General features: G+C 40.3%; 1 protein-coding gene across 1 annotated transcript in view; it reads right to left on the reverse strand.

The window, feature by feature from the left end:
- Positions 1-499: 499 nt before the first annotated feature.
- NCOA6 (nuclear receptor coactivator 6) overlaps positions 500-23,576 on the reverse strand; it is a gene marked incomplete at its 5' end in the record, with an annotated part of 30,046 nt that continues 6,969 nt past the window's right edge. The window contains 8 exons of the mRNA XM_009698190.1: positions 500-874; positions 4,147-4,295; positions 6,989-7,025; positions 8,984-9,052; positions 10,683-13,670; positions 14,551-14,672; positions 21,341-22,460; positions 23,418-23,564. Of these exons, the coding sequence (XP_009696492.1) occupies positions 828-874; positions 4,147-4,295; positions 6,989-7,025; positions 8,984-9,052; positions 10,683-13,670; positions 14,551-14,672; positions 21,341-22,460; positions 23,418-23,564 (4,679 nt within the window). The remainder of the gene's footprint in view (positions 875-4,146; positions 4,296-6,988; positions 7,026-8,983; positions 9,053-10,682; positions 13,671-14,550; positions 14,673-21,340; positions 22,461-23,417; positions 23,565-23,576) is intronic.

Here is a 23,576-nt window from a genome sequence, read left to right on the forward strand (position 1 = left end):
CTGCTGAGAAGTTGTATTTGTGGGGAGTGCTGTCTTCTGGGTCTCCTCACTATGTATTCATTGCACATATCCCAAGGGCAGTAGGGTGGCCTTTGAGGGTTTTTTTTTTCTTGCTTTGCAAAAACAGCTGCATCAGTTAATTTGTTTGTGGTTAAACAAATTCCTTTCTAAAGCTCCATATAAGGAGCTTGCAGGCCTAGAGCTCTAAATAATCCCTTCAATCTTCCTGTTTGGAATGATGCTGTTGTTGCTGCTAATAATAATACAACCCAAATTATAGGACAATAACATTTATTTAGAGCATGAGGGATTCCACATTATACAAACCCTTAAATTTATTTTTTTTTGTTTCACTGGTCCATTTCTACAACAAATACATCAGATCTACTATATAATAAAATTATTTACATTTCCAAACGAGATCGGGTTTGTTTATAAACCCTCTTACTGCTATTCACATACAGTACTTAAACAACAGCACAATACATTATTTTAATACCTAAAAATGACAACCCTGTATTCTAGTTTATGAAAAGTGGAAACAAATAAATTTACAATTGACTTCCCCTCCCCTTCCATTCCATACAAACACGTTAATCTAATGTGCTAACTCTGGACTTCACTTTGTAAGTCCAGGGGGTTTTAGAAGAACCCAGTTTTTATATCTATTTATCTGTTTTTTAGAAAAAAAAATCATTTATTGGGAACAGTATAATATTAAAATGACTTACTGTACAGAATTTTATTTAAAAAAGAAAAATCACAGCTCAAAATTGCTATTGGCAAATTCACACTCATTTACAAGTTTCATGTTTCCATGCAGTAATTTACTTGGATTTTCTTCTTTTTGACTGCATTGCACTGGCACTCGTTTCTGAAATTAAGAGAAGAAAAAAAGCATGGATACGAAGTTGGTAAGCCATTCACCAGAGGTGCACAGATTGCCCTTTTATTTTTCCAAAATCACACCGGAGCGGAAACCGCTGAAGACCAGGATTTCCACAGAACTGGGACTGACTCTTCATAAGCCGTGACACAAAGGGACCCCTTACCCTGACAATGGCTGTCAGCAGCGAGACAACACCAAGTTCCCCCTAGCTTCTGTTAGGACACTATTTCCAAGTGTTGCGAGTTTAACACTTACAAAGTCGTAGTATAATAGCCTTAAAAATAAGAGTCGTATATTTTTCACTGTTCTTTAACTTTAGTTCCCCACATGCCACAACTTGCTCAGCCGCATCACAGAAGGAAGTCTCCGTGAAACAGCAGTACAGCGCTGGGCACAAACTGCATCAATCAGACCCAAGCATCATGGAGATGGTGTTATAAAAAAGCTTAGGAAGGTATTTTGAAGCCTGCCACGCAAGTTAAGAATCTAGTTGTTTGAGTCCTTGGAAAGTCGGGTCATGAGGAAACAAGTCTCTTCAGCGTACGTTATGATTCACAGAAAAACAGCTTATGCAGAAAGATACGAAATACTAAACAGCACTGCAGCAGCACCACCAGAAGCACTTGCAGAAGCTACAGTGAAAGCAGATGACATTTTCAGTGCACTTACCAAGGCACTAAGTTTCCATTTCAAAACACAAAAGGAAAAGAGTAAGGACCAAGGGTATTTGCATCTTTAGATTTTTCTTAAAAATGTGATTGTAAATGTTAGCAATGTATCTTTGGCTTTTTACAATATTTTCCAAAAGCGGTTAGAGCTGTGTGTATTTTAAGTCAAAAGGGAAAAAAATTTCCAAGACATCTAAAACTAGAAAAGGAACAGTACAATTCCATGGCTGTTAAATATTATATTTAAAAAAAAAAACAAACAAAAAAAAACCAAAAAACCATCAACATTTCAAAATTTAACAAACTCAAAGCTACAGTAAATGCTGAAACAGCCCTTGCTGGAAAGGTACTCCAAAAAGTGAAAATACCAATACAGTACCAGTTTTCAGGAGTGAAACATCTTAACAGGCAGGACTTCCAGTCACCGGAGCTCCCTCCAAGCAGCAACGTTACTTTGAAGTAGCTGGGTCAGTAGCAGCATTAGCTGTAGCCATCCCTGCTGCTGCCCAAGTCTCCGTGTTTGGGGGAACAAATGGGTCAGCACTCAGCAGCCGTCAGTCTCTGCCCCAGTCCCTTGTGAGCATCACTAGCATCTCCCTCACCTGCTTCTACCCAAAACCTGCACGCCAAAGCGTGCCGCATACATATGGACAAGGGCTGACCTTCAGTGTGTCCTCTTCTCTTACAGTTATCCTTCTGCCTCCTCCTTCCTGACGCTTAGCAAGGGAATTCCTACACGAACTGCTCAAAGCCTAGTTCTCTCTCCCTGCTATATTTAAGTTTCTCCTAATTGCCTTTTTTATAATGACCTTAATCAGCCTCTGTCTCAAAAGGTAACTTCCTCCAGCCTTGTATTCTCTTTAATGTGGATTAGCGAGTTTCTCAGGACACCAATAATGTAACTGTAGATGTCTAGGAGGGGGTCAGGAGCATACAGAACAAATGCACTTTCTTAAGCCACGATTCACTAATAAAAATGTACAACAGAGCAGGCACAAGTGGCAAACCTCGTTACACTTCTTCAGCTACCTCACTAATCCTCCAGCCCGTCCTCTTCCACAAGAGAGTCCTGTTCTGCTCATTTTCTCTACAACTTGGAAGTAGGCAGCTGCTTGCATGGAGATAAGGTAGTCAAAGCCCAGGGTACTACATGGTAAGCTGGACCTATGTTTTCAAGCAAAACCCTTAGATACTGTGGCAGTTTCAGATGCATGTTTTAAAGACAGTGATTTTACTTACAGAGGGAAACAAATAATACAGTCAGTACAAAATCCCTAAGTGAGTTCTGGTATTGTTTAAATTTGATGTACTTTCATGTTCCCACATTTTCAGAATTTGACGTGCCACTGGTTGTCATCTTTAGGTTTATTCATTACAGTATGTGGGGCAGGTCATACGTTTCAGATCCCCTCAAACTCTGGAAGGTATCACCAAATCAATTTGACATTGGCTTCACATTTTTCAAACTTTTCTTCACAAGCATGAAAGATAATTTATTTTTACAATACAGACTTAGATTCTTCTGCACAATCCTGCCACAAGAAGTAAATTTAATTAAATTCAGCAGCCATAACAGTGCAGAACATATAGGTCCCTCCATGTCCTCTTTGAGAGTCATTGCACAATTATGTATAGCTGGGTCTTCTCTGAAATTCTTAAAATGCAAATATTCTTACCATCAAACTTTAGTATCTTCAGTATGGAAAATGGTTGCTGAATTCAACTTGACTTTCTTTTATAATAATTTTATATTAATACCTCTTTGTTCTGTACGTTATCTTTAAAATATTGGTCGAATGTTGCCTCTTGACGGTCTCTCTCAACCCTCTCTCACAACTTTCATCCATCAGAATTTTTCTGACCCTTAAACATAAGAAGCTGACACAGTTAGCTTCAGAAATGCAGAACGGCACCGTGGACTGTGCATTCTGGTAATGACAATGTGCATCACACAGATGCTGCATACTTCGTTAAAGATTGTAACCTGGGTAAAAATAAGGCACGTCAGCAACTGCTAATGCCATGGGTTAATATCTGTAACTTTAGGATTTCACATGTTCTTGGAAAGAACAGCTGAGGCTCTGTGCGCTAGCACACAGCACTCCTCGATGCTCCAGGCTGCCAGCCAGCCAGCGTTCTGAGCATGCCTGAACCACAGCATTTGGCTTCACAAGAGCTGACCATGCACTTGGGAAGACTTAAGCATTTGTCTTGTGTCTTTCAGGCTTCAGGAAAAAAAGAAAAAGTCATTTTTTTACTTGAGTACCGTTCTCCCAATGGCACCACATTTCTGCCGAGATAATTCAACTTCAACTAGGCAAGCGTGCTGAACACTACGTTGTATTCTGCAGTACTCATCAAGTTCCACAACTTTAACAACAGGAAATTCATACAAGATTTACTGCCAGTACAGATGTTGGTAAATACTTCAACACCAACCTGTGTCTAAATCATTGAAACTAGAGTTAAAAGCACACAACATTTACAACCTGTAAACCATCGTTATAAGTCAGTTATTGAAAAGGTTATTATTTGGGGCAGGACGTTACTTCCTGCCCTCTCCAGAGAAATGATGGCTGTGCATTTTACCTTTTGCAGTGCTGGATGCAGATGCTGGTCTGGAGGATCTCTTGCGCTGTCCATTCTCTACAGTTTCCTGTGAAGCGGCAGAATCCTCTGTTCTTGAATTTCTTCTATTTGGAGTTTTAGACTTTTCACAATTCTCTTTTGTCTCATTACTAATAAAGTGGGACAAAATATTTCTGATGAAGTGTAAGAAGAATTATGTTTTTCTATGCAACTCAGACAAGCTGGAGGATGGACCAACACAGGTACCAGTTCCGGACTATCAGCACTGAAGATATGAAATGCTAGAGATACCAGAAGTTTTATCAGATGAAGAATGACCTGAGTAAGCCAGAGTATAGTCCATTTCTATTAAAAATTATGAGAGGATACAGAATTGAGAAGTCCTCAAAGAGAATATTTTCAACATTAGAAGACCAAGAAATTAGATGCATTATAAATTGTCTGCTCTGTTTTCCACAGGTGCCACCATTACTGAAGTCTAGGAAAAGCAAACAAGTTACATTAGAGACTGCTACGATATGGGAATACAGAGTTGAAATTGCAGATGAACATAAGGAGGAATTACGAACTCTTCAGTGAGTATGCCAGCTTTTGTTTTTACTAAAAAGACTCACTCCATTGATCCAAGTGATTTCTTCACATATTAAAAAGCTTAAGGTTTATCTAAAATTTGCTTCAAGTTTTAAAGCCTGAAGTTAAATTTATTTTTTTTTTTTTTATAACAGAAAGCTTTTCCTGCTATAAAAAAATAATTTTAGGTAGTATAGAAATCCGTGTTTCTTGTCGCTGAGACAACAAATGGAGTGCTGCGTTTTGTAATTAAGCTCCTCTTTTATTTTATGACTCTTAATCCTGTAAACTCATCCTGAGGTTTGGGTGTTTTCTCCTTAATGCATTAATGCCAGACAATTTCCAGTGATTAAGTGGTTTCTGAAGATTAAGCTGAACTTATCTCCTGTGAATTCAAAGGTAAGTAATTAATCAAATAAATTATTCTGCTGATAATGGAAAAGGCGAAAGAAAACTCATCTCATGCCCTTTGGGTGACACTTGCAAGATTTCAAGAAAGGCCATCTTAATCAGAGAACTGACTGAAAACACACAGCAGACCTGTGCGTCACAGAGGCTGCACTACAGTGTCACTGTTACAGAGGATGTCCTGCTTTGAGAGGAAAAACTATTACAAATACTTGTAGTTTTAAGTAACAGATACCTGAAATAACACACGGTTTGTCAATGAAAGGAGAGACAAACATTCTCAAGCAAGGAAACTCACAGTACAGGAGAATATGGAAGCACGTGGATTGTCTCAGATACAAAATAAATGTTGAAATCTTTTTCCCCGTAAGTCAGTACTATAGGCAATCCATAAAAAGACTCCCCCAAAAAGGTCACAAACTGGTCTTTGCTAAGTAACCTGGGCAGCCAAAACAACCGCCACCTACTTCAGAGGATACCTGGAGGTAAGCAAACAGGCATCATCAGCTGAAGGTCAGTTATTACAGATAATTTTTACAGATTCTAGTGACTATTCCATACCTTGGAGTGTCTCACAGGAACCAACACATCACTTCTCTCCTTTTAGAGGAGGAAATCAAGTTGGCCCAAGTAAAAGTGTTTCTTTGTAGGTTGCAAGGTTCCTCTAAGGTTTATGCCATATGGTGTTTAACTCCAGGAGCTCAAAGCTGACCGCTGTGGGTATCAGCCATCACTAGATTCACAGTTTGCCTGAAAACTTTCTTTTCCGGTCTTGTTCAGAAAAGCATCAGTCCAGAAAAGTCCGAACAGAAATGTACTTGTGGTAATTTGATGTGCTGAATGAGTTTGGAGAACAGTCATGCAACGACTCTTTGTTTGAAGAATTCGTTCATCTGCCAAGTGTCACACCTTCCGCTTTTTAGAAAAATTCTACCCTAAAGAAAACTTGTAATGAAATTTTAGTTCCTCTTTGATACAACTAGAAAGATCTCAATCCATGTGAAGGTAAATGTAGTTAAATACTCAATTTGGAGTAATTCCTGGCCTGAGAAAGTGTATTGCGTTACCTCCCTTACAAAAGAAGACACTGCCTTATTTCCTGATGAACCAAAGGAGTGAATTGCACCTCGTGCCCTGGCTTAGGAGATCGCTCCATGGATAAGGGCAGCATCAAAAACCCAGCCGGGTGTGCCAGCGCAGTTATCCAAAAACCTTACGAAGGTCTGTCATTACAGCTGCCCAGACTGAGTTCACGAGCCCGATGGGTTTAGAATCTAACAGAAATAGATCTTGGAAACCGTATTTTCTTCTGACAGAACACAACCATTTGAAATTTGATTTTTTAATTACTGAATGTCTTAATCGGGACAAGATAAAGTTTCTACCTGGCTTTTTTATCAGGTTTCAGCAAAGTGTCAACAAGCAAACACAGAGGAAATCTGGAAAAAACAGTCATGAAGGCAGAACAGCAACAAACTTTAGAAAGTCTTACTTTCAGAAAACAAAAATTCACATGACAGTTAAGCTGCAGGCTTTGGGGGTTTTAGTTCTGATTTGTTTTCAGAAAATATCGAGCAGCGGGGTGATCAAGACCCTTCCAGGATGTGAAACACTCAGGCCTGAAGGGATAAGAGGAAACACTGCCCCAAGCATGACAACAGACTTGGGAGAAAGTTACCTTACATTCTGCATTTCAGCAATGTTTTGAAACATTCAACTAGCCCAATTTTCTTAGCAGGACAGAAAGGGTATGGACAAGAAAATGAAAAGCAGTAGCAGAAGCTGTGCAATTGAAGCAAAGAGAAGAGGATTTCCTCCCATGAAAGCTATATCTATTCTGAATCTACACAAACTATCTCCTTACCTTTGACCAGCAACTACTGGAGCATTTGTTTCAAGTTCTACAAGAGAAAAAGATAATTTTAAAGTCTGCTGTAGAAGTACATACCCGCTGACAAGGCATGACTATCTTGCATTTTTCTCATTATGAAGAATAAACTTCTCTCATCTATTGTTGCCCTCAAAGCAAAGCAAGCTAACATATCAAAGCAAGTACCACGTCAGCCAAGTACTCTTTCTGATTATGGCCTGCACCAGCTAAGACAGAGAAAAGTTAAAAGGAATCCTGCAGAAGAAAACTGTAGAGTAAATTCCTGACAAGGGCTACAGTCCTCACCCTTTTTTAACTTCCATTTTTGATGGTTTATTACTTCTAAAACTTCTAGGCTTTATTAGTTTTAAACCTTAAAAATACTAATCTGGATCTATTATGCATGTAAAAATTTTGCCTTAACCACCTCTCACAGCAGTATCTTTTAATGCAAAGGAAGACAATTTTCTGAAGCCCAATTATACTTCTACTGAATTGAAAAAAAAAAAAAATCTCTCAGGACATGATGTAAAGAAAAGTCTGACCTGCCTTCTTTCTCTCTCTCTTTCTCACAGTGATTTTATACACACAGATCAGGCTTCCTTTTGAGTCTTCACCACAATAAACAACTCTCCTTTTCATCATATAAGATTTCTAATCTTTTTATTGTCCATCTTTTAATTCTTCCCATACCCACCAGATCTTTTGTTGACTGGGAGTACCATACCTAAACACAGCACCTCTCGCGAGAAACTGCCACTGGTTTAGGGATTACCATTACGATGTAATGGACTAACTGTCACATTGCCTACAGTGTACTCCATCTCACCCTTAAACCCTCTACAATCTTTGGGACGGTGGTGCATAGAACTGTGGCTTTGCCTTTACATCAGTATCAATTTAGTACCCAAAGTTTGCTAGAGTGTGCACAAGGAGTAAAGGTGTAAAAAAAGTAAGAAAACAGATAATATTGTCCCCTTATGGTAAATATCCCTTACAATTTGTATTGTTGGAACATCAGACTCTTCAGTGTAACTGTCTATGTAGCACTGTCTGGGAAAAATAGATGTCTTGGTAACAAAAGAAAAATAGACTAAGCAACATGAGGAAAGAGTTACTTTTCTTCCTACCCAAAATTTGAACAGGGAGAATACCCAGTAGTGAAAAATCTATAACGTCAGTGCTTCCTCCCCAGCAGGAACTCCCTAATACAGCCACATCAGCACTGGGGCAATCAGATGTAAATCGACAGGGTGCATGAACGTCTTTGTTTAAGTGGAAGTTCAAATAAAGTAATTTAGTACAATTTTTACTTCCTGAAAGCGCTACTTCTAGTCATATTACAGATGGCAAACTGATGGAGAGTGGCACTTCCCAAGTGCAAGTGCACATCTATTCATTTTCCCTATTTGTCTTTGAAATTACTTTTTTAAAACACCACAGAATTGATGATGAAACACCATGATAATAGATGGCAACAATAAAAAGTCATCTGCCAGGGCTCCATCCTTGAAACACTGTCGAGGGTTCATTAAAAGCTGAGCAGAAAAAAAAGGATTACAACTCTAAAATGCATGTTCCCAGCATGGCTTTTGAAAATATTTTCAAAAGTGTCCCGTACAGAAGAAAAACTCTTATTTGCTCTTAACAAAACTTCAAAATTCAAACACAATGTATCATTACAAATCCAGTCCCTCCAGCTTATGCCTGAATATCTAAAAACTGCTTTGGTGATTCTTTCATTTGTTTTACTTGATCCCATACTGAATCTCCAACAAGGCTTTGGAGACTTTTAAAGCACAATGTATTTAACAAAGAAAAGCAATCCCCAAACAAAAAAACAATTAAAAAACCCCCAAAACAACCCAACCCCCAAATTACCAAGTATATTAGTGACCATTAAATCTGCATTAAAATACATGTATTTCCAGTTACAAACATAAAAGAGTTTAGTTCACCTATATTCTGCTTTTCCAAAGTAAGATTTACCTGTTCTTTGAACAGTACTTTCTGATGTTGCAACTGAACTTTTTTTCTGTGTTAAATGTTGAGAGGATGCTAGAATAAAAGTGGAGGGAAAAAGCATTATTTTCAAAGGGAGTCACAAGAATTTTCTGTTGTGTGATCGGGTTGCTTTTACAAAATGCTGTATCTTCCAGCTTACTGCATTTTTTCATTTACAGATGGAATTTTTTTAACCTACCCTCTACTCTCCCACCACCACACACATCTCCCCATTTTTTAAAAAAAACCTTTGGCAAAACCATCCCAAGCAAGTTTTCTCAAACTAGAATAAGTGATGAAATTAAATATCATAAAACACATTTTTAAAGGTAACAGTTTTTCACCAGACTAAGAATTAAAGAAAGTCCTAGCAATTAAAGAGTTTAATGCTCATTTCAACAGAAGTTCTGGGAAAAACCAGCACCTTTGTTAATGAATCGGTGCCTTCACTCTTTCAATTAAATTGCAAGAGTACAAAATATGCTCCAGAGGCTCCCTTGAAGTCCTTCGGCAATAAGCTGATGTGACTTAACATTTCATAAGTTGCCAAGTTAGAAAATAAGATGGAAAAACAATTCTTGTTGGGCTAATTCTTTCTAGTCTTCTTTTATATGTGATAATGAACTTAGGAAGAACATGAAGACAAAAGGTAAACATTCTTGTTTAAATAAAGAATATCCACTTCCATTTGCCTCCTAACAAACTAGAATTTCTTCTGTGAAGCTCAAAGTAAACATTTTCATTTTCTAGTGGCACACAGCTACCACACACGTCTAACAGTCACAGGGAAAGTTGCATTCAAGCTGAACTTCTCAGTTTGACTGACTTCTGTGGATTTTATCTTACAGGATTTTATCTTTTGTGTCTAAATTCATGATGTAAAGCACAATGAATATTCAGACAGCTTACTTCAAGAGTGATGGGTTATTTCCATACCATTTTCCATAGATTAAAAATGGCATCGAGAAATAGCAGCAATGTAATAAATAAAGTCTGTCAGATGCTCACATTAAAATAGTAAAGGAGAAAACAGTTCAGATGTGAAGGTATTTTATGTTTTTGAATTGGGTGAAATTCACTTGTAATCACTTTTTCAGGTATTTATTTGAAATGAGCATTTTAATTTTTCCCTAGCTATAAGGGGTTTTGGTGTTCTGTTTTGTTTTGTTTTTTTTTCTTCTGGAGGTTATTCAGCTATTTCCCTAGATGGTTAAGGTTATTCAAAGAGGGAACTAGTATTATTAAGATTAACTCAAAATGCCATCATTAAGTCAATAAATTGAAATAAGTTACAAAAATAAACAATCTCTGGCAAGACTGAAGTAGAATACCAGTATATCTACCCGTATAAAAGGCACCTTAAGTATTACTTTCGTCATTGCTGATTCATCCACTTTTTCTCCCCACTTCTAACAGTTATGCGAAATCACTCCTCTATTATTGCATCATATGTTCACGATAATTACCCCATTTAAGCAGTAAATGGAAACGGAAATAAAACATCTGAAACATGAATCTTAGTGAAATACAAGCCTCTGTATCACTCAGATATTCGAAACAAAAAAGCAGTTGTCAGCCTTGGCTACAGTGTCTAACTTTCATTATGTTCATGGAAAAAAGCACCCAGGAAGTTTACAAAAACAATCTTATTCCTTCCATTTACGCTGGGTAGCACTGGACTTACCTGCACTTTGTAGCAGTTCCTGATGTGCTCCTGCTTTTTCCTCCGTCACACCAACCCCAGTTTGCTCAGCTGGTAACCCACCGTGGTTACCACCATTAGTGCTTGGCGCTGCAGGTGCGAGGTCTGGGGCTGTGGGACTGGTTACAACCGAGAGTACACTCGTAGGAGGAGTGCTTGTTGGTACGCTTGGAGATGCAGAGGCAGGAGCAGCAGCCACTGTGCTGACACTCGCATTGCCAGGCCCAGAAGTGCTCTGTTTTATAAGACTGGGTGCTGGAGGTGTCACAGTTTTATTATCTAGTTCTGCTGGTGATTGCTCCGTTCCCAAACTATTTGCGGCCGACGCTTCTAGTCCCTGACCTTCTGCTTCTCCATCCAAAGCATATTGCTCTTCCCCTTTCTCAAGGGAGCCAGTGACTTTCTTGCATGCTTTAGTCAGCAAGAGTTGGCCAATCTTGTCTACTTTTCCCTTTCCCTTACTCGATGAAACAGGACTGCGTCTGTTCCCAGATCCTGGACTACTAGTAAGAAGAGGTGAAACAACAGGTCCAGACTGCATTGCTGTAACAGAGCCCTGGTCACTCGAGCCAGCACTTTGAGAAGAAGTCTCCTCTGGGCTGAAGTCTTTGACTTGCTGAGCAGGAAGATGTGAAGGAACACTGGAAGAAGTTGTAGCAGAAGGCAGCTGAACAGGAGGTGCCAAGGGGTTAAGAACCAGTGGCCTGCTGGTGGGAATACTAGAAACAGGACTGCTGGATGATGTGCTGGGAGGAGCAGGCCCAGAGGAGAACTTTATGTTCTGCGGTATATGCAAAGGACCAACGACTGCAACCGACTGAGGCATGAGACTAGAGTTAGAAGTCATTGGGGCTGCTGGAATTGTACTTGATTGAGAGCCCTTCATAACGTGAATTATTGACGATGAGTTTATAAAAACAGGTGTAATGAACTGTGGCCGGGCGTTAGACTGAATGGCTGACTGTCCCTCAGAAACCACAACTTTGTTCCCGACGTTGGGCATTGTGACAACAGTTGACACCAAAGCAGGTTGCAAGTGAGATGGCAATGGTGCTGATGTATTAGCAGAAGATGTAATAGGGTTTGAAGTTACAAAAACTGTTATCTGGTTGGGGGGTAAAGGACCTGAAATAGAAGAAGAGCTGACAGGCCTCTGCATTACTGGAGGAACGGTCTGTGCAACGTTTGAGTTTATTTCTCCCAGTTCCTGGTGCCCTGGATTTGAACAGGGCTCAGTATTTTGAGGCAAGCTAAGTGAGTTAGATGGCTCTTTACTCGAGGACGAATCTTGCAGTGGAGGAATGACAGCTATCTTCTTTAGCTCCTCACTAGTGGTGACTATTGGTGCCATTTCAAGACCAGTTAGCCCAGGGGGCTTAATGGTTACATTAGGAGCACCAGAATTATCAAGAAGTTGACTTAAAGACGTCGGTGCCTCCCTCACAGCTGGAGATACCATGGTTTTACTTTCCTCCAAGACTGGAAGCTTACTGGTGTCTAAGGCCTGCCCATCTTTTTTTGACTGTTCTTCTGGAACTAACATTCTCATTTCTGGAGTAGGAATACCTTTTAGTTCAATACTGGGCTGCTCTTTGTTACCTTGGACACCTTGTGCACTTTGACACTCGTTATCTTGAGGCACACTAAGGGTCTCTTTATTGTCTTCAGGAATCCCAACCATAGCAGGTACAGAAATGGCAGGATTCTGATTATTTAGCATGTTATTATTTTGAAAACTTGTAGTCACAGGTGTTGGCAAAGAAGAGGGACCAGCCATCATATTTCTCTGTAATTCCACGTTCTGTAAAAGAGGTGGATTCTGCTGAGTTGTCAATGATAATTTAGCTGCTTTTGAATTCTGTCTGCCAGGGCTTGGTGTAGTTTTCCTACTAGATCCAGGACTGGACCTTCGACTATTGCTTGGACTTGCTCTCTTTGTTCCTCCAGCGTTGGTTTGTTTTCCTGAATTAATGACCACACCTTCCAATTTGTGTGACTGTGGAGCAGCAAAACTAGACTGATTGTTAATTGTGAGATTTGATGGGGCTTGCCCAATGGCCTTCAAAGTAGTGGGATTAAGGCCCTGCTGATCAAATCCTCTATTGAGATTTGGCCTGGGAGGTAAAGGAATATTAATTTGTGGAGGGAACAGACCAGCTATAGAAGCATTGAGTCGCTCTGGAGACAAGCTGATTTCTGACGGTTCTGTGCTAGGCGGACGGTTATTAGGAGTCTGAGGATAGTATGGCCTTGGGCTTGCTCTGTTTGGGGTTTTAGGCCTTGAAGTTTGTGACGGGGTGGCAACGTTTGGAAAATGGTGTGTAAGAGCACTAGGCAGAGAATTAGATTGCTGCTGGGGACTTGCACCTTGGGCAGCTGAAAGTGGTGATGGTCCAGGTTTGGGTCCTGTCATCATTAACTGGTTCTGTGAAACTACTAAATGAGATGGCAAATTATTCTGAGCTCCTGATGCTGGGGGGCCTTCAGCTCCACCTCCTTCTGGAAGGGAGGACACCGATGAAACCTCTCCAAGAGGTGAGCTGGAAGGATTCTGTACGTTATCTTGATAAACCATTTTTCTTGCATTATTTCCCAGAGGAGGATTGCCTGGCAAGGAAATTCTTTGTTTATCAGGAGATGGAGGCACTGATCCAGGACCTTGGAGGTTAACCATTACTGGCATGTTACCACTCTGCTGCATTGGCATTCGTTGAGCATCTGGATTCAGAGGCCCTCTAGGTGGGTGAACTCCTTGTGGTACAGGAAGCCTGACTGATTTGGGATCTTGCTGCATCATAAGCATCATCATCATCTGCTGCTGCTGCTGTGGTGTTTGTGGTGGTACCTGGGCTTGCTGTGGTGATGGCTGTGGCGGCTGCTGCTGCTGTGGCTGTGGCTGCTGCGCATGTGGCATGAGTTGAGGTGGCATCTGCTGAAGTGGTCTTTGTTCCACTGGCTGAGATGGATAACCTAAGACAACAAGATGATACATTCATTAAAACCAACCAAAGATCAAAGAAAGCAGAATTTCTGTAACGAACAGGATCAGACAGAAAGTATAGCCAGGAGCCTGTTTATCTTATGCAAGAGCCACATTAATGAAACAGGTTTTACAAATAAGGACAAAGATTTTACTTAATTCTTAAAAATACTTTTACTTATGTATGAATGATTTCCATGACATTTAGTTGGAGATCTCTTAGTGTATTGTATCAGCTACTAGCTATTACTCCAGATTCATGCCACTGGAAAACTCTCTGCAACTGTCTGTGGGCTTGCTTTCACTTACAAATGCACTTTCACTAATAAAGACTCCTTAAAACAAACTTAAGAGTTTGACAGGCCCTATAGGACATGGACTAGCATACCTGCTATAGATCTGACATCTTCTGGTGTACAAAGTAGAACCTGCCATGTATTACTTGGCCAAAACAATGCTAAGAACCACCCACGTGGCTTATAACATATCAATTCCTTTGCGGACTTTGGATTTAATCCTCCCTATGTGCAAAGGATAATTCCAACTGCAATCTCTATTTCTTAATTCTGAAAAGTCAGCTATTGGTTAATGCTAAAGTTTTAAGGCAGTCTGTGCTACAGCTAGAAATACAGATTTTTTAATCAATTATGTTATTGCTGAATAACTACAGTATTCAATACGATACCTCCAGGATGACACATGAGAATGTGGCCACCTCTTCATTTTGAGCTAATTCGAAGAAAACACTTAAACAGTACCAATTAATTACTAGGAGGAAAAAAAGCTTTGGACTTGAATGTGTGAAAACACAAATAAAACAGAACTGTCACAAAGAACAGTTAAAAGCTCTCCACAGAAAAATCCTCCTACCTGGTGGCCTACTTGCAAAATCTGGAAGTTTAGGGCCTGAATTATCTAAATTCATTCCTTGTTCTCCAGACATCGATGACTGATCACTCTCCTCCAGGCCAGCTGGACGTGGTTCTGAAGAACTGAAAGAAAATTAATTACAATTAAGATCCAGCCCTCACATCAGTGTTTGAGTTCTGCTTCCATAACCAAGTACTCAAGGAATCAATTCCTAGCATGTTTCACAGACCTGCAAGTAACTCCCTAAAATGCACCACAACCTCTGGTATAACATGACAAACTTGAACACAGAGCCCAGGTCTGCTGACAGTCATTCCTGTGCCTTACATACTACCAAAAAGGAAACAAGTTGCCTGGTGCACTATTGATGTTAAGTATTTCTTTCCTTTGTTTCTGCCTTGAGTTTTATAACTAAGAGAATGCAATGGATATTTAAACAGGTTTCCCTCTAATACTGCTGTGACATCTGTATAGATGAGTATCACGGGTAGATGCATAGAAATGTATTTTAATGGTAGCACCGTTTCTTCCAGTATTGTACCCAGAAGTGACTTGCTCAGGGTATCAGTGACCTGTGTTAACATCACAGCAAAAATGCACTGAGATACCAGATATCACAAGTCACTTGCCAGAGCACAGACCTTTGTGGGACACTGAGGCTCCGTAAGTGATCATAGAATTACAGAATGGTTTGGTTGGAAGGGACCTTAAAGCCCACCCAGTTCCAACCCCCCCTGCCATGGGCAGGGACCCCTTTCCACCAAAAAAAAGCCCCCCCCACCCGGGCCTTCAACTCTTCCAGGGATGGGGCAGCCACAGCTTCTCTGGGCAACCTGCGCCAGTGTCTCACCACCCTCACGGTACAGAATTTCTTCCTTATGTCTCATCTAAATCTTCCCTCTTCCAGTTTAAAACCATTACCCCTTGCCCTATCACTACACTCCTTGATAAAAGAGACCCTCCCCATCTTTCCTGTAGGCCCCCTTTAGGTACTGGAAGGCTGCTCTACGGTCTCCCCAGAGTCTTCTCTTCTCCAGGCTGAACAACCCCAACTCTCTCAGCCTGTCCTCACAGCAGAGGTGCTCCAGCCCTCGGATCATCTTCGTGGCCTCCTCTGGACCCACTCGAGCAGGTCTGTGTCTTTCTTGTGTTGAGTTGAAGGCAGTACTGCAGGGGGGGGTCTCACCAGAGTGGAGTAGAGGGGCAGAATCCTCTCAACCTCCTGGCCATGCTGCCAGTGGTGCCACCCAGGATACAGTTGGCTTTCCGGGCTGCCAGCGCACATGGCAAAGTCATATTCAGTTTTTCATCCACCAGTACCCCCAAGTCCTTCTCCAGGGATACCTGATGATCCAGGAGACTCTCTAGGACAATTTAGAATTGTTCAGATTCAATGCCCAATACTTCCACTGAATCAAGATAGTTTTTGCAGACTTAGAAAAAAACAAGTTTCTATAGCCATCAATATATACAGTCAGATGATGTAAGACAAAGAGGGATGAAAAGTAAAAGACCTTAACTGCTTATTAGCTTCATGAATATATGAAGGCTGTAGGGAGATCTATGTAATAAAAGCTCTGAGTTAAATTTAAGAGATCAAAATAAGCCCACTGCCAACAAAGACAGGCAGAAATGCCAAAGACAATAGAAATTTTCAGCAAAATTAATATTTGAAGTATATGAAGGCAGAGAAATCTATCTTATCTAATTTTATTTGAGTACCACTTTCTGGCATCTGTACAGCTGACGTGGAGAGACCCAGGTCTGTTCTAATGTCCTCTTAACTACCTAAATAGCATTCAAAAAGTAGTGTTTGACTTTAAAGTCCCTGAACTTTCGTGGGTCAAAACTGGAGGGGAACATAAACCAAGAGAGAAGAAAGGTAAGAAATGGGGCAAACAACTGTTCCAAGCACTGTGCCAAGGAAAGCATTTGGAGTTAAACCTTTTGTCTAATCCCACACACTACCAATTTTTGTGAGGTAGTTGTTGTAGGCTTACACGCCTCCACCAATAAATTTGATGAAAACTGGCAAAATGCACACGCATGCCCCAGAAGTGTTATATTAGCAGCCATAAATGAACAAAAATCCTGGCAGCAAAATCACCCAGAGGGCCTGCAGCCTTTGATGTAGGTACCACCAACATGAACTGGAATAACTGCCTAAAACTGTGAACACAATCTTAAATTTGTAATTTTGCTATTTATGATTTCTTTATAATGGTGGGAGATTAAAACTGCTACAGTTAAAGATTAGAGAAAAGCCGATGCAGAGCGTCACTGCACAAACAGGTTTAACCTAGAAAACAATCATGGTGCAAAACTGATTCTTAGAAAACATCTCCTGCCAGATGGGTCTAATCGGGCAAGCTGTACAAACCGTGCAAAAGAGACATGAGTTTTGCTTGCTAGCAAAGAACAGCAGTTATTGTAGGAAAGACTGCTACTGTAATCGCTGGAAAATTGAAACATAACTTGAATTTTGAATGTAGCTGAAATTCACTGGGCATATTTGCCAATCACCACTCATCAACAAAACCCAAATTCTGAATACGAATAACAAGCAAGATGAGAAGTTTGTGTGAGAGGGACAAATATTCTGTATTTGTTCTTCTTTCCTATTGCTTTGGATGTAAAAAAAAAAAGAAACAAAACCAAACAACTGCACATTAGGTAAGAGTAGAGAAACAACTCCAGAAGACCAAAAAAAAACCAAACCCAAACCCAAAACAAAAAGGGCTGTAGATGCTGAAATAAGTTGTGCAAAAATAAAATTACAGTATAGATGCAAGCAGAACCAGCCCTGCCAACATGGTACAAAGCTCTGCAACAACTTTTGCTTTTATAGAAAGGCACTCGTCCTCTGATGCTAAATGAGTTTCATTTCTCATGGGTACAGGGGGACTGTCACCTCCAGACCTATGGCTGAAAGCTCTCTGAATCTGGTTGAGAAAAACTTCTTTGTCTTGTTCACCATCTGCACATCACACTTCACACTGGATACTGCAAATCCAAATGCCAGACGTGATTTTACTGACTGTATTATTTCTGTTCTACCAGCACACAAAATGCTTATGGTCTGCGGACAGGCGAACATTAAACAACTGTTTGTTTGTACATGTATTTAATAGAATTAACTAACACGTTTTGTCTACAATCACATTTCATCTAGTATCTTTTTCCTCAGTTTACACCCCATTCCCTACAGTCTTCAGGTTCAGAAAACAGACGAAATCACTTTTAAACAACCTACTTTTCCAAAATGTCTTGGTTTTCATTCTAATGCTGAGTTGCTCAATTAAGTAAACTCTTAAAACTATTTTAGACTTAGCTGAATAAAAACTCTTTCAATAGCTCATTTATCCTATTTACATTCCAATATGGCTCAGTCTACAAACCATATTACTAACGGTACTTTTGTTACTGCATTATTACAGCTCAGAAAGGATTTCTAAGAAAAAAAACCAGAATCATTTTTAGCACATTTATCAAATTATCTGCATTCCCACTCAAGATTTGCTGCTCTGAATTCTAAAATTTCTGAGGAAGAATGACAGAGAAGCTGAGATGAAGAGCATCCTATTAGCCTCTGACGCAAAAGAAAGTGATTCAAATCAGATTTAAAAGAATCAGCAATCCCAAGACAGGAAAATGCTGAGCTTGCCTAATGATGCTAGGGAAGCTGAGAGCAAATGAAGCAGGAAGGTGTTACAGCCAGCTTTCACTGCAGTCGCCTTCCTTTTGCTGGAGAACAATCTCAAAAACATTTACAAGGGTAGCTCCGTTCTTAATGCTCCTGCAAGGATAAAGAGATTAATATATAGCCCATAAAGAAACAAAATGCTAATCCGTATCAGGTGCCAAAACAGCATGCTGCAGGTGAGAAGAGAGGTAGCAAGAGAATGTTCACTGAAAATTTAAGTGACAGAGTAAGTACAAAGTGGTATTTCCTTTGTTAAGTACACCAAAAACTGATAAAAAGCTTTATTTAACAGGTAGGAATTCTTTGAGCTGTCATAGTTCAATAGAAAAGCTGTAATTTAGGCTTCTTTTACTGTGAAAACCTTTTAACAAGCAAATAGTCTAGTGGGGCTTTGTAAGCTCAGAGGAGAGCTTTATGTATCTCTTTATTGATATTCCCAGGCCACACTGAAGCTGAGTGATCATCAGTAAGACCAATGAAAACAAAATCCTAACAAGGCTCTCCTTTTAACGATTAACAGAGTTTCTTTTCAGAAGAGAGTGCCAACTCTTCTGCTCCCTCTGAATCCTCTGTCATTTCCATGGCAAGACAGCTTGCTACAGCAGTGGTTACTATTATTTTGTTGGAATCTATTTAAAATTGAAGCATTTTATTTTTTACACATACCATCAGATCTTTCCTACCTAGAAATACAAGGCCATTTTTGTCTTTGATTTGGGGAAAAACAAACAAACAAATCAATTTTCCACGGGAGGTGCAGATGACTAATAGTGCTCAAGGCTTGCATATTTTTACTTTGCTGCAAATTATCACCAGTGCCTACTGGTACTATACAAATTGCTGTTGGGTACTGGCTATGCAACATGAATGTTTTTGATGCAAATAAAACTAGGACACTGTTATTCTTTGAAAGACATCTGGATAGCTTTGAATGCCAGGTGAACAACAAACAAGAAAATATCTGCTTGCTATTTATCTGAGACTTTCTGCAGGATCTAATGGATCAAAAGCAGGAAGACGGACGTTCTACCGTTATGCTACTACTGTTCTTTACAACTGGACTACACAACACTGCCTTGTGCAATATACTGTTACAACCCACTCTTGCCAAATTACCTGCACTTAAAATTTCTGGAATGGCAAAATGAAGACACCTACATGCCCTCACATACCTCCCTTCCATGTAGCCAACCACTATCAAAGCCAGAAAGTTCTGCATGCCATCGCCGATGGCCTTCCTCATAGACCTGTCCTGCTCCACACGGCAGCACTGGACAGCAGTGATCGCGGCTGCCCGCGACCGCCCACCTGGGCATGAAGGAGCCCTGTTCTATGCATCTCAAAAGCCGATGAGGCATAAAGACTTAGGCACTGCAAGGGAGGAGCTGGTATCTCAGTTACGGTTTCCAAGTCACCCCAAAGTCACAGTCTACCCACACATTGGCCACTTGGTTCTAGCTGAGTTAATTCAACCAGGTTTTCACAGCTGGCCATAGGCTGTGTACTCCTTTGGATTTAATCTGAAATCACATGGCCTGTTTTGGCACAGTGTTGAGCTGATAGGCCACACCATGACCACATATAATTACATCGCAGGTATTTGAAAGACTTTTCTCAAAGCCTATTAAATTAGCATGCTTTGCTTTACCTTTGCTATGAACATTTCTGCACCTGTAAAATGCACATAACAACTCCTGCATTTTATTTTAGTACTAGTTAAGCCAATTAACGACTGTCAGAAAGATCACTTGCTATAGATGATGCGAGTTGTTTCAGAACTAAAATGTCCATGAGAAAATTAAGTCCATTTTCATGAAGGAATCTTGACACTGTGCAGAAAATGCATGTTGGGGCTACACACTGAATAACCAAAGGAAAAAATACAATATTGAACAGTTGCTTAGTACTTGAATGCCATCCACTCTTTGCACTGAACTGGACATCTATCTCTGAAAAAAGCAGCATAAACTTCAGGTTAAAGGCGTATAATGATTACTCAAAGGAGCGGGACTGGTGGAACCAGAGCCACACAGTAGCTTAATGTGCCATTGCTACCTTTTTGTTTGGTTGGGTTTTCTTAAGAATTTAACTTTGAAATTTGGATAATCCTGTGTTAAAATTTTCTGTGCAAAGTTTTTCCATTTTTTTCTAAAGCAAACTGGAAACAATCCCCAGAAGTTCCATCAGGTGGATTCCTGTCAATGTGCCTGTGGCTCATCTGCAGCATCAGAATAATTAGATATAGCGTATCTGCCTTTACCATTTCAGCCGAATAATGATACAACAGCAGTAGTCTACCACCCTGTGCTGGTATGCGCAGACTGTCAACAGCAAAAGGCTACAGCACAGCTGGCCAATGAAGAATATGCTGGCCAAAGAGGAACGAAGAGATTCAGCAGTCTCATATTGCCACTAAACACATAGATTCATTCATTATCTCTCAGTATTATCCATTTGCCTCTTCCCTCTCAAGAGTTGTGGGTTTTTTTCCTTCCTGATCTCTCCTAGGCGAGGAAGACCAGCACTGCTTGGGCTTGTTATCCTCACACCCAGAAAGTATCAGACTCCTCCCTCTAAATTCTAGCTGCAGCTTCAACTAAGAGAGAAGTCCAGCGCAATTCCAGGCAGAAACATGTCAGGATATACATACAATGTAGGAAACAAACAAACAAAAATCTCTACTGCACATGTAATATGGAAGCTTCTAATTCTTCTGAAAGTACTTCCCAACCTTTGATAGTGGCTGTCAGACTGCTTATAAAAGGCAGCCTCCGCTTCCAAGGCCTGTGGCACCATGTGCCACATTCTACACTTCCTTTACCCAATAAATGTAAGGAACAGTGCTGTTATAATTGGGTTTATAACAGAGCTGGGATGTTTTCATGTTTGTTTGGGGTTTTTTATCTTGAACAAACTTTCCAGTGGCAGACTTGCCAGTGGGTTATCATTTAACTCTTGAGAGAAACTGCTAGAATATGAAATAATACAGGTCCTTTCTCACCTCATGCTTGCTGAAAAAATATTGACAAATTGCCAATGTGGAGCTTCCTCAGGCCCCTTATAAAAACAATGTAATATTAAACCTACGTGGTTTGCTCTAGTTGTTGATTATTTTTCTTCTTCCTAGGAGGCTTCTTCTTCTTCGGCTTGCTGGCATTCTGATTATTTTGTTTGTTGTTCACACCAAAGTGTCCTGCTGATATATCGCTTTGTAGAAGGTTAACCAAGAGCGGACTTGTGAGCGTAACATCTTTATTTACAGGAAAAACAGGATTCTGCCCACAGGAAATCTGATTCCCATTTGGCGTTCCACTAAACCCCGTATTGAAAGGCAGCCCATGGCCAGAGAAATGACTCCCTGAAGCATTGTTGTTTCCTTGCATTGCTTGCATATGAGAAGGCACCATGTTTGGCTGCTGCACAGGAACATCAGGTAACATCTGTGTCAAGTTCACGTCATTATTTGTTGTAGTACTAGTATCCCCAAGTTGCTGAGACATGTGAGGACTAGGTCCAGTGGGTCTTAAAACTTGCCCTTGAATTCCCATAACCTGAGAAGGATTACCATTCACAGGGCCTTGCTGTGCCATCATCTGCCCAGTGAACTGCACCATGTTTCCTTGCATGTTTGGGGTTGGTCCTCTCATCAGTTGAGCTGGCCCCGTCATAACATTGGACTGGTTTTGACTACTAAAAGGCTGCTTATTTCCTTGCATCTGAGTGGTCATCATCTGTTCCATCATCGAGTTTTGCTGTAACAAGACCTGACCCTGAGGTCCCATCATCTGATTGTGTGTAGACATCATCTGTTGTCCCTGCTGGGGAATTATCTGTTTAGGTGGGGTCATCCTTTGGGGAGAAGGACCAAGATTTTGGTTTTGTGGTGTCACTATCATTTGGCCTTGCGGCATGAGCTGAGTTCGAGAAAGTATCATCTGGTTTTGAGGGTTCAGCGATCCCTGAGCCTGAATGTTTACCATCTGTCCTTGAGAGGATACAATTTGCTGATGCATTCCCATAAGCTGAGACTGTGGTCCTTGCTGCTGCTGTCCCTGTATGTTGCCCATGTTAACTTGTGGCACCCCACTAGCACCAGCCTGCTGGTTGTTCATATTTCCATGAAGTCCCATTAGATTGGTCTGCATCATATTTGGTGGGCCATGTGGTGCTTGCATCTGATTTTGAGGAGGTCCAGATCCTTGGCCACCTTAAAAAAAAAAAAAAAAAAAAAAAAAAGTTGCCAGTAAGAAACTGATTAGAGTGGTACAAGAGTTTTCACAACTTTTGATGTTGAAGAAGTACTCCAAAACTGTTTTCCTCCCTTTTCCAATGAACTGGAATATCTGATATATTTGCAGTCCTGTGATGCAGTGTTTGATGCTACAGATACATGTTACTTTTCAGAACATCATTCTTCTCAAAATAAACACTTTGACTGGTACTTCCTGTGTACCACACTGCAGAAGACATAACAGAAATTTAATATCAGTTGCTATCTGTATGTAAGTTTGAAAATCTTCCATTGTATCACTTAACTCAATAGAATAATTCCTAACCAAAATAAGCTTCAAACCCTGAGGTTATTTTATAATGGGTTAAAAAATAAATACACATGGAGTACTGATGAAATGACATTATCAGGGTATCCACAATTCTGACAAAAGGCTAATAATCAAATTGTTAAATGGAGACATTTGTGAACTAAAGATTTAATTTTTACAGGACTGACTGTAAGGCACTTCCAAAGATTTTAAAGGAACTAATAAATAATCTTTTCAAAGTAGAACAGGATTATTTTACTGTTCTGCTTCTAGATAATAACACTTTTTTTTTTTTTTTCTGGACAAGAAGTTCCTTTTGTGTTGTATCTTTATTAGCCCTAGCCTCCAAATTTCAGTGCTACTTCCATTCAATTTCTCACCAGATACTTCTGGATCCTAGTACCACAGTCCTAATCAGTAATAGTTGGGTTGTTTGAAAAACATGAGCAGCCTCCTGCTTTTCTTTCCCTCTCTTAGCAATACACACAGAACGCCCCTGCAGCCCGAGCTAGCTAACTCCCTACTACTGACAAGAGTTTAATGTTTTGGTACGTATTACACAAGTAAAGGTGTAATTTTCTACAAAAAAGAAAAAACTGAGGAAGAGCACATTCCAAACAGACCTGAGTGCTGCACATTTTGGCTAGTTTGCAGCTGCGGCGCTCCGTTGTTCACTGGTGTTCCTGGAGCTGTGGAAGGCACCTGACCTTGCATGAAGTTCTGGCTAGCCTGGCCTGCAGGGAACCCGGGGGGGAGGCGCTTGGGCACTACTGAGCAAAAAC

This window comes from Cariama cristata, unplaced genomic scaffold (assembly GCF_000690535.1).
Source record: "Cariama cristata isolate BGI_N322 unplaced genomic scaffold, ASM69053v1 scaffold21770, whole genome shotgun sequence".
NCBI lineage: Eukaryota > Metazoa > Chordata > Aves > Cariamiformes > Cariamidae > Cariama > Cariama cristata.